Raw genomic sequence first — 18,131 nt, forward strand, 5'->3', positions numbered from 1 at the left:
TCCCTAATCTACACATCCCTGAACAATATGGGCAATTTAACATGGCCAGTCAACTTAGCCTGCACATCTTTGGATGTGGATTGGTGGGAGTGGTACGGTGAGTTGCCTTCAAAATTAATTATTTCTGAGCTGAAGGGCCTGTTCCTGCCCTGTAGCGTTCTCTGTAAACACCAGAAATTCAGAATGTGGAGGTGCCGGTGTTGGACTGGGTTATCGTCCAGCAGGAAATCCTGAAGACCCAGCATGGATTTCAACTCTTCGGAAGTATTGTTTGTATAAAGGCCGACTTCGTAATTTTTCCTTAAATATTTGGTCTCAAAAACTCGGCTTTTATATGCGTATAAGCGCAACATGAAAGGGATGAGGTTGAAGATAATCCAGTGCTTTTTAAACCAGACTGTAGTTCTAATTAAATTATATGGTGTTGCCAGTTTGAGTCAGTAGGTAGTATGCATCACCTTGATGTTAAACAATGAGTTTAAATCCACTACAGAATACAAAATCCCAGTTGGAATTAAGTGCAAAGTCCCTAGAGTCCTGATCAATATTTATCCCTTAACCAACATTACTGAAAAAAAAAGCTTCTTTAGTCTGACATTGCTGTGTGTGGGAGCTTGCGGGGCACGTTTTGTTTACATCTTTCCTACATTACAACAGATTCTGCACTTCTTCAAACCTGCATCGTTGGCTGTGAAGCATGTGGAAATGTCCTCAGGTTGTGAAGGTTGCTTTGGAAGTGGACATACAAATATCTATTATCTATCTTTGCTATTTTCATTTTAAAAATGTGCATTTAATTGTTGGACTAGGACCAAAAGGTATCCATCTGAATCAATATTAATCCTGCTGTAATGGGACATAGATGTGGTTCCAAACTGCTGCTGCTCTCCTAGCTAGTGCTTCAATGATACACTACATTGTGCATTTAACCATTCATTACCTCAGTTATAGCCCTTTCCCTGAATCTAACTTGAACCATTTGTGGGTTATGTTATAAAATTATTAATGACAAAAATGTCTTGGTGAAAAGTGGATTGAGAAATGCTGAGTGAAGCTGGTGACGTTGACCATGTCAAAAACTGAATGAAGTGAGAACCAAGTGGTTGAGGGTCACTGTCGCAGAGAGTCTCCCTTATTTAAATTCATTTTGCACCTTTTCAGTGCTTTTGGGAGAGTTTGATCAGAGAAATCATGGAATAGATCTGGACGGCCACAACACATTGAGAGAGTTAAGGACGGCACAGTGGCTCAGTGGTTAGCACTGCTGCCTCACCACACCAGGGACCTGGGTTTGATTCTGGCCTCGGGCGACTGTGTCCGTGTGGAGTTTGCACATGTCCCCTTTGTCTGCGTAGGTTTCCTCCAAGTGCTGTGGTTTCCTCCCACAGTCCAAAGATGTGTGGGTTAGGTAGATTGGCCATGCTGAAATTGTCCTGCAGTGTCCAGGGTTCTGCAGGCTAGGTGGATTAGCCATGGGAAATGCAGGGTTACAAGGGTAGGGCAGGTATGGATGGGATGCTCTTTGGAGAGTCAGTGCAGACCTGATGGGCCAAATGGCCTCATTCAGCACTGTAGGATTCTATGATTCTAGTTTGGAGATGGTACAGTGACAGAAGGATGTAGAAGATGATTTTTGCCAAAATCATGTAGATAGAAAAAGAGATCAAGAAACTGATCAGTTGAGCCGTCTCCATTCATTTACTATTCAGATGTCAGCTCTGGAACCCAAGGAATGAATGTGTTAATTTTAAATTTGAGGTTTTTTTTTTAAAAGTAAAGCTTTGAAGGATATGTGCCAAAGGCAGGTGAATGGAGTTAGCCACAGACAGCCATGATCTCATTGAATGGCAGAACAGACTCGAGGGGCTGAATGGCCTCCTCCTGTCCCTGTGCCTTCATTGCCACTGAACTGGAAAGAATCAGGCTGTTTTAATTTTGACAGTATTGGCTACTTCACCACATTTGCACATTCATTGACAATGAATATAAAGAAAAATGATTTTTTTGTAATTGATCATGCCTTTGGCAATTAGTGCAGTCCTGGCAGTACTTGTCAGAGTCTAGTATGCTTCGCGTTCCACAGGCCTTTATCTTGTAATGAATCATATCTCATTTGAGTGATCTAATCTCTCCTGGCAGTAATTTAAACTTCAGGATTTACCGTGGGTGCACAATTAATCCAGACCAGGACTCACTGAGAGTCATTTCAATTCTGATAGAATGTTCACCTGTTGCCTCATTAATTTATGCTGTCATTATTTAAAAAAAACATAAAGGACTGAATTCCCAGGATGGAGTGTAGTGAAATTTAGAACCTGTCTAATAGATTCTGTCTGTGTGCACTTTGGAGTGCAGTGGGTGTTATGTGGGTGGAGCACGTTTCAGGACAGTAAAACCAAATCTAAATGGAAGGAAATTTTGAAAAAGAAATGTGCTGAAAGAACTGGCAGTGTTTCATGAAGTTACCGTTCTAATGATTAGCATACACAGGTGAAGCATCATATTGCTAACTTTAATTCCGGTTACAAAAACGTTGACATTTTATGATCTTTATTTCCAGCGATAACATTTATAAAATGATGTCTAAGAGATGGGTAAGGCTGATTAGGGGATCAACAAAGGGAATGCTGGGTAGATGGAGAACTTGGGTGAGCTACAGAATGAGTACTTTACATCTGTTTTCACTGCAAATGCTGAAGGACAATGGATAAAGAAATTTGACTAGATATTTTCATTATAAACACCTTTTCTTACTTTTAATATGTCTTGCACCCAAAGGGTGAAAACTGCATTGTCTAGGATTCATTCCAGCAGATTGCCCAGTCAGTCTGAATTCAATAATTGGGAAAGATCTAAGAGTCCTTAAATTCAGAAACAAATAAATATTCTCTTCATGGAACTTGAATTCATTCATGTAGGAGCAAATTACTGCAGATGCTGGAATCTGAACTGAAAACAAAATTGCTCGAGATCACAGCGGGTCAGGCAGCATCCATGGAGAGAGAGCAAGCTAATGTTTCAAGTCTAGATGACTCTTCATCAGAGCTGACGATTTTATGTTTTGAATTAATTAATGACTGCAAATGCAGACTTGGTAAAGGGGAGTAATATCTACCAATTTAAATGAATTCTTCACGTTAACCGAAGGTTGTTGAAGGTAGTGCAATTAATATTGTGCATGTGGCCTTTCAAAAGGCATTTGATACAGTTTCACATGCTAGATTTTATTTAGCAAAATGGAAACCATGGATTAAAGAGACAGCCATAGCATGGGATGCAAAATTTCATGTCAAGAAAGCTAAAGCAGACAATACGATGGAGATGCACAAATTCACAGGTTGAGAGTTGGAAAATGGAAAACTTAGACCGATCCTAGGTTGCAAAGGATTTACCATGTTGTTTTGAAGCAAAAGTGATCAAAAACCTGAAGATTGTCTGCTGTTTGCAAACAGGTCAAAGATCACATGACACTAGGTTTATAGTCCTACGGGTTTATTTGAAAACACAAGCTTTCGGAGATCACCTCCTTCCTTAGGCGTAGTGTGAGACAGAGGGTATAAGACACAGAATTTATAAACTGAAAGGTAACAACCCTAAAACTGGCTGCCTCTTGTTGAATCTTTAATCAGTAAGGAAGGAGACTCCTGATTAAAATGCAAAATCCAGATTCCCCTCCGGTCATTGTCCCGAGATAATTAAAAGTTTTATCAGTGTATGCATGAGGTGTCATCTCAGGTCAGAACATACATTTTAGGTGTGAAGTCTTGCTTAGGATCTGACTGTTTAAACTGGGGTCAAGTTTTATATTTGTGAGCAAAATAGAATGTATCTGCAACTACACAAACGTTTTGGATGAAATAATTCGCATGTGTCTGTGAAAGAGATGGTGTGTGCGTGAGAGAGTGAATGTGTGTGTGTGTGAGGGAGGGTCTGTGCAAGTGTGTGTGTATATGTGTGTGGGAGTGTATAGTGTGGTGGGGTCACCTGTAGTGCGACGTGAACCCAAGATCACATTTGAGGCCATCCTCATGGGTATGGAACTTAGCTTTCAGCCTCTGCTGAGCGATTTTTGCGTTGTTGTGTATCTCAAAGTCCACCTTGGAGGACACTTACCCCAAGATGGGAAGCTGAATGTCCTTGACCCCTGAAGTGTTCTCACACTGGGAGGGAACACCCCTGTCCAGTGATCGTTGCAAGGTGTCCATTCATGCATTGTCGTAGCGTCTGCATGGTCTTACCAATATACCGTGCCTCGGGGAATCTTTGCCTGCATTGTATGAGATAGACAACATGGGCTATGCAGACGCTATGACAACAGATGAATAGACACTGTGCAATGATCACTGGACAGGGGTGTTTCCTCCCAGTGGGGGACCACCTCAGGGGTCAAGGACATTCAGCCTCTGATCTTCAGGTAAGTGTCCACCAAGGCAGACTTTGAGATACACAACAATGCAAAATTGCTGAGCAGAGGCTGATTGCCTAGTTCTATACCCATGACGATGGCCTCAATCATGATCTTGTGTTCATGTCGTACTTAGGACCCCACCACACTATACGCTCCCCCACACACACGCATACTAATTGTTTCATCCAGGATGTTTGTGCAGTTGCAGATACATTCTGTTTTGCTCAAAAAAATAGGATCTGACCCCAGTTTAAAACACAGACAGATTATAAGCGAGACCTTGCACCTAAAATGCATTGTCTGACGTGAGATATCACCTCATGTATACATTGATAAAACCTTTAATTATCTCGGGATAATGACTGGGCAGGAATCCGGATTTTGCTTTTTAATTTTAATTTCGGTCTCCTTCCTGACTGATTTACAGATTCAACAAGAGGCAGCCAGTTTTAGGATTATTACCTTGCTGCTTATAAACTCTCTATTCATACCCTCTCTCTCACACTGCACCTAAGAAGGGAGCTGAGCTTGGAAAGCTTGCATTTTCAAATAAACCTGTTGGACCACAACCTGGTGTCATTTTTGACCTAGTCCACCCCAGTCCAACACTGGCATCTCCATGTTGTTTGCAAAGAGTTGAGACACTTTGGGGGCGGGACAGAAAACATTTTGAGAGAGATGAATTGTTCTGTTTTTAATTGCTAGTCAAATCAACTGAGTTTTGGAAGGGGCCTAGTGTGAAGGTTACCTAGCAACAGCCTCTGAACTGTTTGTATGTATTTTGCTCCAGACCTCGAAGTTGTGGCCAGTTGTAATAAGTTGCCAAGAGGGAAATCTCTTCCCCATTATCTGAGTAACAATAAAATCCTCTGAAGAAAACCAGCTGAAGAAGTAACTCGGTGAAGTATTTACCAAGAATCAGAGAAGGCTTCAGGAATCACTATCTCTGATCTCCTCATGAACTTTGCAAACTGTCGTGAGACCTATGTCTCACTGACCTCTATCCTAAATGGATGTACTTCCATCATTGTGCGATTGACAGCAAAGTGAACTTGTTGACAAACATTGAAGAATTGTTTGAAAACCATTCCACCCCTTTAGTTTGGACTCTTGATCAAAAGGGTTTTTCTGTCTTTTCTTCCCCCTCCCACTTGTCGTTGCTCCACAGAGTCTGCATATGAATGTGTTTGGGATTAAGAGGGCCTAGTTTAGTCCTGAATAGCAGCTTAATGGATAACCAGCTCGACCACATGTTTATTAGAAGCAAACTTGTGTTTTGAACAAGTTATTTTAGAGTTTAATACTAAATAAAAAGCAAAAGAACTGCGGATGTCAGAAATCAGAAACAAAAACAGAAACTGCTGGAAAATTCAGTTCTGACAAAGGGTTACTAGACCCAAAACATTAACGCTGATTTCTCTCCACAATTGCTGCTAGACTGGCAATTTCCAGCAATTTCTGTTTTTTTGTTATTTTAGAGTTTACAGAAGCAACTTTGTGAAAATCCTTTTTCTTCTAGAAGCAATTTGCTAATTGTTGTCATTATGTAATAATTTCAGTTATAATTTCAGTACAGCTCGTGGAGAAGAGAGGCTTGGTTTTCAGCACATTTCTCCTGTCAGTTGTAACTAGTAGTAATGAGCAGTTGTTTATTAGACCAAAAGGCAGTGTATACTTCTGTTCACTGGGGTTAGTATTAGGGCCACTATATTCTATTTCTCATATTGATGGAATGAAAGACTTATATAGCACTATTCACAACTACTGTACATCCCAAACCTCTACAGTAACAACATACTTTTGTAGTACACTTGTTATTTTAATACAAGGCATGTGAACCAATTTTGACACAGTTTTTACGTCCTGCAATAATGATGATAATGACCAGATCATCAAGTTTGACGATGTTGGTTGAAAGATAAATCTTGGCCCAGATACCAATTAGAATTTTCCCTTCCTCTTTTAAATAGTGCGATGGGATCTTTTGTGCCTTATCGCGCTGTTGCTAGACTTTGGATATCAGCAGATGAGACATTTCCAAGAGCCTCCCTTGATTGAAGAACTTCTTCAAGTTTCTCAAAACAGGGAGGAAGATAGTAGCAGACTTCATGAGGACGTGGACTGGTGAATTGGTGAATTGGTGAAGCGGATGGTCAATGCAATTTAATGAGCAAAGTGTGATCCAGAACTATATGGTGCAATTTTAAAGAGATGTATTAACAGGGAGATGAATTCAGCTTTGTAAATAGAGGTGTAAAAATTAATAAACCTTTGTATGTTCATAGATTAGTTTTCAATTAAATTTAATTCTGGGGCATTGCACTTTTAGAAGGATGTGAGAGCCTTGATGAAGGTACTGAGAGCTTCTGCCACAAGTACACCAGGGATGAAGGGGCCATCAGTTACATGGTGACACCACATCTGCTTGGATTGATCTCCTTTTAAAGCAAAAGAGGGTCAGAGCAGATTTAATAAGTGTTGAAAATCAGGAAGGGTTTTAGCGGAGATAATAAAGTGGGACTATTTAACTCGCAGGTGGGTCAATAGCCACTGGATTTTTAAAAGAATTAAGATAATTGGCAAGAAAAGGCTGAGGGGTGATGGACGGAAATTATTTCACACTGCCAGTAATTAAGATATGTAGTGCACTGCATGCAAGTATGTTGTGAATAGATTCAACAGTAACATTTGAAAGTCAATTGGGTATTAACTTAAAAAAGGAAAGTTTATGTAGGAGTAGGTCTGATTGGTGAGTCTCCACAATCCCAGTGCTTCACAGACACAAGCCCAGTGCTTCAACCATCTCCTATGGTGGGTGACTGATTTTATTGGGGTCGACATGTGCATTAAATTGTGCCAGTAGAATGTGAAATTTATCTCTGGTTGTGTTCAAGCTGCTCTTTACTTTCCCCTACAGGAGGTGACCACCTGTCATCCCGATTATTACAAATGGACCCAATCCCTGTTTCTCCAACTGCATGAAGCTGGCATGGCTTACCAAAAGGAAGTGAGTTATAGTCACTCTATACTACTAAGTGTTATAAAAGTTTGGCAAACATGACAACCTATGTGTATGTACACCAGATAGTAGGGAGAGTTACACAGCAAGCTTTGTCCAGAGATGCAAATGGTATAAACCATGTGATAATCATTATTGTAAATTCATTTGAACTCTGTATTATTTCTTTTAATACAATAGAGAATGTGCTTCCTGGTGGTGTATTCCTTTTAGGGTTATTTCCTAATGGCTGTTGACAGAGATAATTTTATGTTTCAGGTTATGGAAATTTCATGGGTTATAATGCCACATGAAATTTTATCTGAAATAATTTGATTGCAAGGCCAGACAGAACCAACCTGATCATGAGCAATGCACAAGGGAGTTCAATCTTTGAATCTGGGGGACATTATGAATGATGAACGCAATGCACAGGTGGCTATAGCTAATATCTAGCTAATGTTTGGTATTGCAGAACTTGAGTATTGCTGAAAAAGAAAACACATTTTTGGCAAAAGCCATTCACCAATTCACTTCGAAGGGGAATGGTCTGCCCAGTCAGAGACATTCTGCCTGTTTTAAAGCTTAACCAATGCCTGGCAGTTAACTGTCAATCATAGTTCATTGGTGCATTCTCCATGGCAATACCATTCCCCTTGCAAGAAACATCATTATTTTACTTGTCTGCCTGATCACTCGCTTTACCTCGAAATTAGCATTCTGTGATTCGTGAATCAGGACATTCAATCCTGAAGTACCAGATTCTGCAATCTCAGTTTGTATCCAAAGCGCACAAATTTAAATTTTCCTGCATTATTATTCATCTAGTTTTTTTTTTGCTTTTGCTACATGACTAATCCATAACCACTTGCAGCTTCGAAATGCCTCTTTTTGGTAAGTTACTTTTTCACCCACCTAACTTCCAGGTTATCTCTGTCAATAGCTGCTGATCAGACTTGTCTGATGGTCATTGTGAACTGGGGTTGTCTTTGGCAGAATGTGTACAAAAATGAAGGGAGACACGTCATGTGTCAGAAGAACCACTGTTGGAAGGAATCCCCAATCCCCAGTTAATCAGTCTAATGCTTTTTTTTCCTTCTTCGCTTTCCCTTAAACTTTCACCAAGAAAGCAATCCACTTTTAGTGGGTGGTGCCTTGGGAACTTTCTGTGGGTGAAAATTTCTGTTTTGCAAGCTACAATGCACTAGTACCCCAAATGAGTTCTTTGACCTTGTTGTTCCATGTTTTACAACATTGTCTAGTTATAAAGTACTTCCCACTTTCTTCAGGGACTGGTGAACTGGGATCCAGTGGATCAGACGGTGTTAGCAGACGAGCAAGTGGATGAGAATGGCTGCTCTTGGCGTTCTGGGGCTAAAGTTGAGCAGAGGTACCTCAAGCAGTGGTTTATTAAGACGACAAACTATGCAAAGGTGAGCAGCCAGCATGACGTACAAACATCGATATAGAGAACAGGAATTCCAAACCCGGCAGCCCTCCCAAATATTCCATATAGTCGTTCTGTTGAGTAGTATCACCATTCACGTAAATTAGTGTGTTTGTCTTAAGTAATAAAGAATTGCTTCTCGTAATCTGCGTAGAAATTGAAATCAGGTAGGATTTTTCACATTTTTTCTGAAGAAGGGTCTAGGCCCGAAACTTCAGCCTTCCTGCTCCTCTGATGCTGCTTGGCCTGCTGTGTTCATCCAGCTCTACACCTTGTTATCTCAGGATTTTTCACATTGTTTGGATAAGTTCAGTTTTGTATAAATGATCTGAATTTAGGCTGTATATGAGAATTGAAGTCCATACAAACATGGAAAGTGTGCCTGCATTAAATATCTGATTTTTGGTTATTGAGGGTCCTGCATTGCTACTTTCGCTGGTGTCATCCATGACTCAGCCAGTAGGACAATGGCTCTAGGCCAGTATGCTGTGGGTCCTAGTCCCATTTTGTGAACCTGAACACAGTCTAGGCTACCACTCCAATACGGTACTGAAGGAGTGCTGCATTATTGTTGATCTGAGGCCTTGTCTCCTCCTTCAGGTAGGCATAAAAGATCTCCTGGTGCTTGTCAAAGAAGACCAGAGGAAGTTCTGCCTGATGTTCTGCCAAAATTTATCTTCTAATCAAACCTAAAAGGATGACCATTTGGTTGTTAACTCATTGCAGTTTATGGAATTTACTGTGCATGAGTAGGCTATAATGTTTCCTATGTTGCATGAGTGGCACCAGTTCAAAAAGAGTAGCTCAGCTGTAGAGAGAAATAAAGTTAACATTTCAAGTCTGGTATGACATCTTTGTTGAACGGAGTTCTGAGTCCAGTATGTCTCCTCTTCAGAACATTAACTTTCTTTCTTTCTACGGACGCTGCTAGACCTGCTGAGTTTCTCCAGCATTTTCTGTGTCTGTTTCAGCATTGCAAACCTCAATAAATACTTTATGTTGGTCTTCATAATGGAAAATGATCTTGCAAGTATAGACATCAGAGTAGAGGACGGAAATATTAGAAGAAATTAAGAGGGGAGATACTAGCAGGTTTAGCAGCCTTAAAAGTGGTTAGCTAAGACCATGTGACATAGGAGCAGAAGCCTCAAAATCGCATGCCGAGATGAAGTCCCAAACAAAGACCTTGTTTTGGGAGACTTGTATAGGACATGTGGGCAATGTGCCCTGTGCAGTGAAACTGACTTATTGTGACCAGTGCCTCAATATTAGAGCACCTACCCTATCAGTGGGTTTGTGGGATTTTATGGAGGCATCTCTGGTATTTCTCCAGAGATTTGAGGTGTATGCTGTCCATTTTCCATTCCCCTCTGGAGGGCTGGTAATAGTGCTGCTCTCTAGACTATGAGCTTGGCTCTCACTTTGGGGTCCTTGACATTACATTTGCTTCCTCAGATGGCCAAAGGCTGCACTGGCACGCTGAAGGTGATGTCGAGTTGAGAAGTGTACCAGAGGACGCAATCGCCCATGCAAAAAATAAAGCCCATAAATTCAGCGCGACTATTGCCCAATCTCCTGAGGCTAGGGATACTGCACTGTAAGCACTGGTGCAGAAATACTGGATTGAAGGCACAAAATTCTGTTTTTCTTATCATACACCAAATGTAAATCTGATATTCTGAATATTAAATGTCGGATTTGTAAGTAATAATTAAAATATATGTGAACCATTAGAATTACAAATAAAGAGTTTCTTTTGTGTTTAAGATGCTGTGTTGGTTTTTGACAAGCACAGTTTAAACTTTTGGAGGGTGACAAGCAATTTAGCTGCACAGGTTGACAGCTGCTTGGTATGTAGCATTGTATGATAATTACTGCACCCATGCTCCCAGTGCTCAATCTGATTGATTTGATGAATTGGTCTAATTTAATTTGTAATTGGCCTCTTAAATGAGTGTGACTGGACTGCCTGCTTCAAGGGACACCATATTGTTAAACTAAAATGTTGCAATTAATTGTGGGTGTGCTGAAGATGGGGGAGTGGAGATTCTCCATGCAATAACCCCACGTCATCCTGTATTACTTGAATAATGTCACCTCGACTTTGGCAGCAGAAATATTGTACCTGCTGCATAGATTTCAATTTGTGCTACTGGGAAAGAAAACAATAATTACAGTCACTGCATAAAGTTGTGGTTAGTAATGCAACTTTGATGTACTCTCTCTCGAATATTCTTTAACATTCAAACCCACCTGCTAGAGTTGTAAACACTTGAATTACAATGTACTGATTGAACATGGCAAAGAGTCTCCTGTGCTCCAGAAGAATTGAAAACCTCCAGGTTTCATTTCCAATCAATCTGATGTCTCTGTAAACATTTCTGGTTTTGTTTAGCAAAAGTCAGAAAGTCAATTTTAAGCAGTGAGATCTAAGCAGCATTTCCAAAAAGGATACGACTTAGTCTAAATGACTAGAGAAGTTATCTGGTGAGATAATTGCTGGAGTGTTTTCGAAGTGGATTTTTTTTCCTTTACAGAAGGAGCCCATAACAGCATAAGACATGGGAGCAGAATTAGGCCATTTGAGTCTGCTCCACCATTTGATCATGGCTAATATATTTCTCAAAGAAACCCAGTTTTCCTGCCTTTTCCCCATAACCCTTGATCCCCTTACTAATCTAGAACCTGTTTATTTCTGTGTTAAGTACACTCACTGACTTGGTCTCATAGCCTTCTGTGGCAATGAGGCTAGTTAACCTGACCTCAGTTGGATTTTAGTGTCCATTACTAAGGATGAGATTGTGGAGTACTTGGAAGTGCATGGTAAAATAGGACTGAGTTAGCCAATTTCATCAAGGGCAGTCATGCCTGACAAATCTATTAAAACATTAAGTAGCCAATAACATCCTGTCACAAAACAGAATTTGCTAGAAAAGTTCAGGTCTGGCCTCCTTCTGTGTTTAAACCGTTCTGTCATTCTGAAAAGTCCAGTAAAATGCCAGCACTGGTATAAGGTTGCTCCTGAATTGCTTTGGATTTCTGTAGCACAATAATTTATGCCATTGATGCACGTTACTATGGCCTAAACTCAGCAAATTCAGGCTCCCCTGTTCTCTGTCATACATTTGAAGTTATCTGCATGCTTGTTTTAATAATCGAGTACCTGGGTTGGTGTCTGAAAGAAATTGAATAGGGAATTAGATATTTTCTAATTAACCTCTTCAGATGTGTTATTACACCCCTCTGGAACTTGAACCCAGGCTTCCTGGTCCAGAGATAGGGACACATCTCAAAAACCTAATAATTAAAGGAACTAAAGAGATATTGAATTGATTTGGTTCAGGCCATTGCTGGCTTCTCCCGGTCTGCCTTGACAACAGATTGAATGATTTGATTTTCTTGTACGTGTGTGTGGGCTGCTAGTTTCTATTTTATCACTGTCTCAGTTTATTTATTAATAATTGGTGAAGCAGAGCAGCATGGTTACTTAATTAGTCATTCAAATCTGAAATGGTTTCAGGTACTGTGAGCATCCTGCCTGACAGTGTGCACATGGAAGAACTGATTGGATTGAGGTGTTTTAATTGTGTTAGTATGAATGATTTAAATGGGACGGTACGGTGGCTCAGTGGTTAGCACTGTTGTCTCACAGCGCAAATGATCCAAGTTCGATTCCAGCCTCTAGCGACTGTCTGTGTGGAGTTTGCACGTTCTCCTCGTGTCTGCGTGGGTTTTCTCTAGGTGCTCTGGTTTCTTCCCACAGTCCAAACATGTGCAGGTTGGGTGGATTGCCCATGGGCAATGCAGGGTTATGGCGGTGGTGGGATGTTCTTCGGAGGGTCGGTATAGACTCGATGGGCCAAATGGCCTGCTTCCAGACTGTTGGAATTCTATGATTCTCTGATTTAACTCCTAATTCTCTTCTGTTTGCAGTCCTTGCTGGATGCCCTGGAAGACCTTCCTGATTGGTATGGTGTCAAAGAAATGCAAGCAAACTGGATTGGGTCTTGTACTGGATGCTACTTTGACTTTGATTTGAAGGTAACAATTTTGTAGGAGGTACAAACCTCCTCTTTTCTAACTGAGGGACGGTAAGTAAGTTTGCAGATGACACCAAAATTGGTGGTGTAGTGAACAGTGGGAAAAGTTACCTCCAAGTACAACGGGACCTTAATCAGATGGGCCAATGGGCCAAGGAGTGGCAGATGGAGTTTAATTTAGATATACATGAGATGCTGCATTTTGGAAAGACAAATTGGGGCAGGATTTGTACACTTAATGGTAAGGTCCTGGGGATTGTTGCTGAGCAAAGAGACCTTGAATAGCAGCTTCATAGTTCCTTGAACGGGCAGTCACAGGTAGATAGGAGAGTGAAGGTGGTGTTTGGTGTGCTTGCCCTTATTGGTCAGTGCATTGAGTATAGGAATTGGGAGGTCATGCTGAGGCTGTACAGGCCATTGGTTTGGTGGTTGGAGTGCTGTGTGCAATTCTGGCCTCCCTTCTATGGGAAGGATGTTGTGAAATGTGAACGGGTTCAGAAAAGATTTACAATAATGTTGCGAGGGTTGGAGGGTTTGAGCTATAGGGAGAGGTTGAAAAGGCTGGGGCTATTTTCCCTGGAGTTTCTGAGGGGTGACCTTACAGAGGTTTATAAAATCATGATGGGCATGGATAGGGTAAATAGACAAGGTCTTTTGCCCAGGGTGAGGGATTTCCAAACTAGAGGGCATAGGTTTAAGGTGAGAGGGGAAAGATTTAATAGGGACCTGAGGAGCAACTTTTTCATGCAGAGGGTGATGCATGTATGGAATGAGCTGGCAGAGGAAGTGGTGGAGGCTGGTACAATTACAACATTTAAAAGGCATCTGATGGGTACATGAATAGGAAGGGTTTAGAGGGATATGGGCCAAATGCTGGCAAATGGGGCTAGATTTATATAGGATATCTGATCGGTATGGACGAGTTGGACCGAAGGGTCTGTTTCCATGCTGTATATCTCTATATTTCTATTTACCAGCCTGAAACCTTCTGCCCATTCACCCAAATGGATAGAAATGCACAGACTGTTAAGTGTAAACATTAAAAATCTCAAACTTCGAATTTAATCTTGTTTGATGACCAATCATGAGCATAGGACTTAGAATGCCTCCTCACCCCGTGCCAAAAAAAAAAAGCATGCTCCACCATTCAGTAAGATCACAATTGTGGCCTCTACTCTCTCATTGTGTCTGCATCCTCTCCAATAGGCCTTCTGGATCCAAAACTAATTCAGTCTTGAATAAATTTGACTAGCCTCCACTGCTGTCTGGGGAAGAGTGTCCACAGGTTAACAATCATCATTGTGAGAAATTAATTCTTCTCATCCCTGTGTTGACCAATGCTGTTGATGTTTGTGAAGCTATAAGGCCCAGGGGTTTTAGTGGGTTAGGGGTGATTTTAGGCTGGAGGGAGCCAAGAAAGTGGATGTACAAAGCCTGGTCAGTGATCAAGAGGCAAAGTGCTGATGGTGTGGTTTTTTTCCCCACAGTCAACTATGCTTTGATTGTTTTCCAAATGACAGCACAGTGGCTGCAGAAGATGACACTTTGTGGATTTGGCCACGAGTATGTGAATTTGTCTGGAGATGAGATTTGAGAGGACCAATGAATGGGGGACCAAGAGGACAAGGTGTTGTTGGGAGCTGTGATGTAGTTTGAAATGGCCGAGACCGAGGAACTACTCGGTGCGGAGCCTGAGGCAGGATATTTAGAGGGTGAATATGCGTGGGGTGGGGCCCAGACGATGATGGACAACAGCAGTTTTTACAGGGGGTGAAGGGACCGGAGAATGCTGAGATCCTTGAAGGCCTGTGTCAGAAGTGCAGGAGTATGGTGAAGACCAGGTGATTAGCTAACACTGACATTGCCACTGTGGCAAGTTGGAGGATCAGTCAGTGCAGAGTGTAACCAGATATAGCGCTTTCAGTAAAGGCCAGTGTATCGCCACCTGTGAGCTTAAGGACTTTTTTATAAAGTGCAGGCAACTTCAGAGCTGTTCTGTCCCTGCTTTTGGTTGAATTCTCCATTTTAAAAAGATTTCAATCTCAACATACATGTAACAGAATTGTAATCTGTTGTTTAAACACTGGTTGCCTGGAGTAGATGGGGGTGCGTTGCTGCAGTCCATTCAATATAGGTACACCCACAATGTCATTAGGAGTTCCAGGATTGTGACCCAGCTTGAACCCTCTCAGATAATGATGTAGTGTGAATGAGCAATTGTTTCAGTCTGTGCTTTGGTACTCTCTGAAGTACCTCTGCTTTCTGCCTGTTAACTGAAAGGCTCTATTAAAACTAATCTGTCATCTATGCAGTGAACTTACTGCACAACCATCCTCCACTGCATATAGGAATGTTTTCTTGTGTCATTTATTTAAGATGAGGCCTGCAACTGAGACATTCCTGAAGTGGTGTGCACATTCTTTCCTAGGTAAATGGAAAGCACATTGGTGAAAAGCTCCCCGCATATGCCTCTAGCCCAGAAGCAGTCTATGGTGCATCCCATCTCTCTATCCTACCTAGCCACAGACTTCTGCAAACTGATAGTTACCTGAGAGACACTCTTCAACAGTATTTTGTACCTAACAAAGGTAAGGATTTGGGGAAACTCTCCAACAGAAAGCAATTTTATCTGCACTATATATATGATATGGAAACATGTGTGCACACATTGTCGATCAATTGTGGGCCCTAGAATTAGCTGCAAGAGCCCTAAGTTAAGGATATGTGAGGAAGCTCATAATACTGAACAGAATGTGGTGAAAATCTGATGAAAATGGGACTGGGTTTAGATGCTTGATGCTATTAGAGCTAAAGGCCACTATGACGAGGAGTTTGAACTGGTGTCCCTAGAGCTGTGACCTAGAATGCCATTGTTTGTATTATGGGTAGCTGAGCGCAAAAGGTCAGTGAATAAGCTGCATCTCGAGATCTGAAGGTCATAAAAACACCCCTGAAATATGCGAGTAATGTGTGAATATATTGTTTTGTTGTCTTTGGCTTCTGTTGAATTCAGGAACTCTGATGACATAAGCTATTGCTGAAGGAGGTTTCCGCTGCTTTATCTGCTGTCTGTATCCTCTCTGTATTATCCCGGGAAATGTTAAGTGTTATTCCATTTCCCCTCCCTTTTCAGCTGGTAATGAGGCCATAAGCTGGGGAAGATTACGTTTTGCACCTGTTTTATTTGGCACACTTAGTCCAAGGCTATGGACCAGTTTCTGTATTAAATGCCTTGAGTAGTCGTGTCTTCTAAATAACCCTGGATTCAGCAGGACCTTTTCAGGTTTGCAACATTGGCTCAGTATGTCGAAAGAATTTCTCTGGACCCAAAGATGTGAACATAACCAGTCGGACTGGAGATTCCATATTGGGTCCAATCCTCGCTCTCTTTTTGCAATTGTACAAAACCAGAAATGTAAAGCTTTAGCATTTTCACTTAGACCGGGGAGCTCGAAATGTTTACTGTTCTTTCTCACTTTCTCCTTTATCCATGTGTTGAACGGGTACTATGGCAAACAGGAAAATAACATTTGCATTGTTCTGTTATGTTAACTGCTTATCTTTTTCCCCCATGCATCACATTTTTCAGCTCTTTCTCCTCCAAAAGGTGTTTTCTCCCTTGTTGTGTTCGTATCCTTTTAGCACATCGCTCATCATTCATCTGTGCCTCTGTCCGTAAGAGATTAGATTTGACTGGCTAATTAGACTGTCGGACCACCCTAGCTGAGTCTGATCCTGTCAACGTCTGTGTATTTTCCAGCGGAACTGGATAGTGATTGGAAGCAGGGACCCTGCAGGAATCGCCTAAAGGCCTTGCGCCAGCTGCAGCACCACTACCACCACCTGGCAATGTTGGAAAAGCCCCGTGTGGGTTTGTGATGAACCCAGATGGCGCGTCTTTCAATTAAACCCACTTCTCTGGTACTTTTAAGGTTATCTTTTGTTTGTTTCTTTTTTTTCATTCTCTCTGGATGCCAGCATGTGTGGCTGAAGGGACAGGACAGACAAACCACCACGGGAGGCAGAAAACCATATGGTAATGCTTTCTCTCCCAGTTATTCTCCATGTCTCCGATAGCCAAGATCATAAAATGGCCAGAATGGAAAGGAAGGGTTTTACTTCTATGGAGTTGGATGCATTTTCTCCCTTTGCAGTGGCAACACAATTTGTTCTTCTCAATTGCAGACCGGTGTTTGTGTGGTTATCATAGAATCCTTACAATGTGGAAGCAAGCCAGTTGGCCCATCGAGTCCACACCGACTCTCCAAAGAGCATCTCGCCCAGATTCGCCCCTGTAACCCTGCATCTCTCATGGCTAATCCACCTAGTCTGCACATCCCTGGGCACTATGGGCAATTTAGCATGGCCAATCCACCTAACCTGCACATCTTTGGACAGCGTGAGGAAACTGGAGCACCTGGAGACACGGAGAATGTGCAAACTCCTCACAGACAGTCGCTCGAGGGTGGAATTGAACTCGAGTCCATGGCGCTGTGAGGCAGTAGTGCCAACCATTGAGCCACTGTGCCGCCTAAGGCGTTATAAGGACTAGGTGCAACATACAGATTGGAATGTACTGTAATCAGCTGTTCTCCGATGGCAACTCTTTGTATTTTCATTACGATGAAAAGCAGACGAAGAGGATTAAGACTGAAGAAGACTAAAAAAGGAGCATGCAAGAAATCTAGTATCCCACCTATCTATCTCTACAAACAGCACATTCCCAATACATGGCGTGCAAATCAAGCATTTGACTGATCATTCAGCTCGAGACCCACAACTCCGGAGTGTAAGAGAGCCCGCCTCTTGATGGACTGCTTAATAAGATGGTAATTTATTACTAAAACTAGACTCAGTTGCTCCCTGAGTTTTTTTTTCACCACTATTTTTTATCTGAGAGAGTTGGACAGAAGATGATACATGGAGGTGACACACCATCTGAAGTTGGCTGGCATTTCAGTTATAATGAATATTTTGTAGTAACAATATGGGGAAAATACAAATCCAGTGGTTTACTTGTACCACCATTCTGTTGTTCTGTTTGAGATCTCATCCACAAGTGAAGGATAAGTGACTTTGAATTGAGCCCATATTTTGCACGGACGTAGTGGAGAAGTGCTGCTCGTGCAAGAACTTTTGTACAAAAATAAAGTTGCTGGAAAAGCTCAGCAGGTCTGGCAGCATCTGTGAAGCAAAAACAGAGTTAATGTTTCGGGTCCGGTGACCCTTCCTCAGAAG

At 41.7% G+C, this 18,131-nt stretch overlaps 1 protein-coding gene across 1 annotated transcript in view; it reads left to right on the forward strand.

Annotated features, from left to right (window-relative positions):
• Nucleotides 1–15,481, forward strand: part of LOC109924692 (probable leucine--tRNA ligase, mitochondrial) — a gene marked incomplete at its 3' end in the record, with an annotated part of 34,643 nt that extends 19,162 nt beyond the window's left edge. Inside the window, exons 6-9 of the mRNA XM_048592240.1 lie at nt 7,326–7,415; nt 8,696–8,839; nt 12,787–12,894; nt 15,322–15,481. Of these exons, the coding sequence (XP_048448197.1) occupies nt 7,326–7,415; nt 8,696–8,839; nt 12,787–12,894; nt 15,322–15,481 (502 nt within the window). The remainder of the gene's footprint in view (nt 1–7,325; nt 7,416–8,695; nt 8,840–12,786; nt 12,895–15,321) is intronic.
• Between the last annotated feature and the right edge of the window lie 2,650 nt (nt 15,482–18,131).

The sequence above is a fragment of the Rhincodon typus genome, unplaced genomic scaffold (genome assembly GCF_021869965.1).
Source record: "Rhincodon typus isolate 14 unplaced genomic scaffold, sRhiTyp1.1 hic_rhity00000874, whole genome shotgun sequence".
In the NCBI taxonomy this organism is placed as follows: domain Eukaryota; kingdom Metazoa; phylum Chordata; class Chondrichthyes; order Orectolobiformes; family Rhincodontidae; genus Rhincodon; species Rhincodon typus.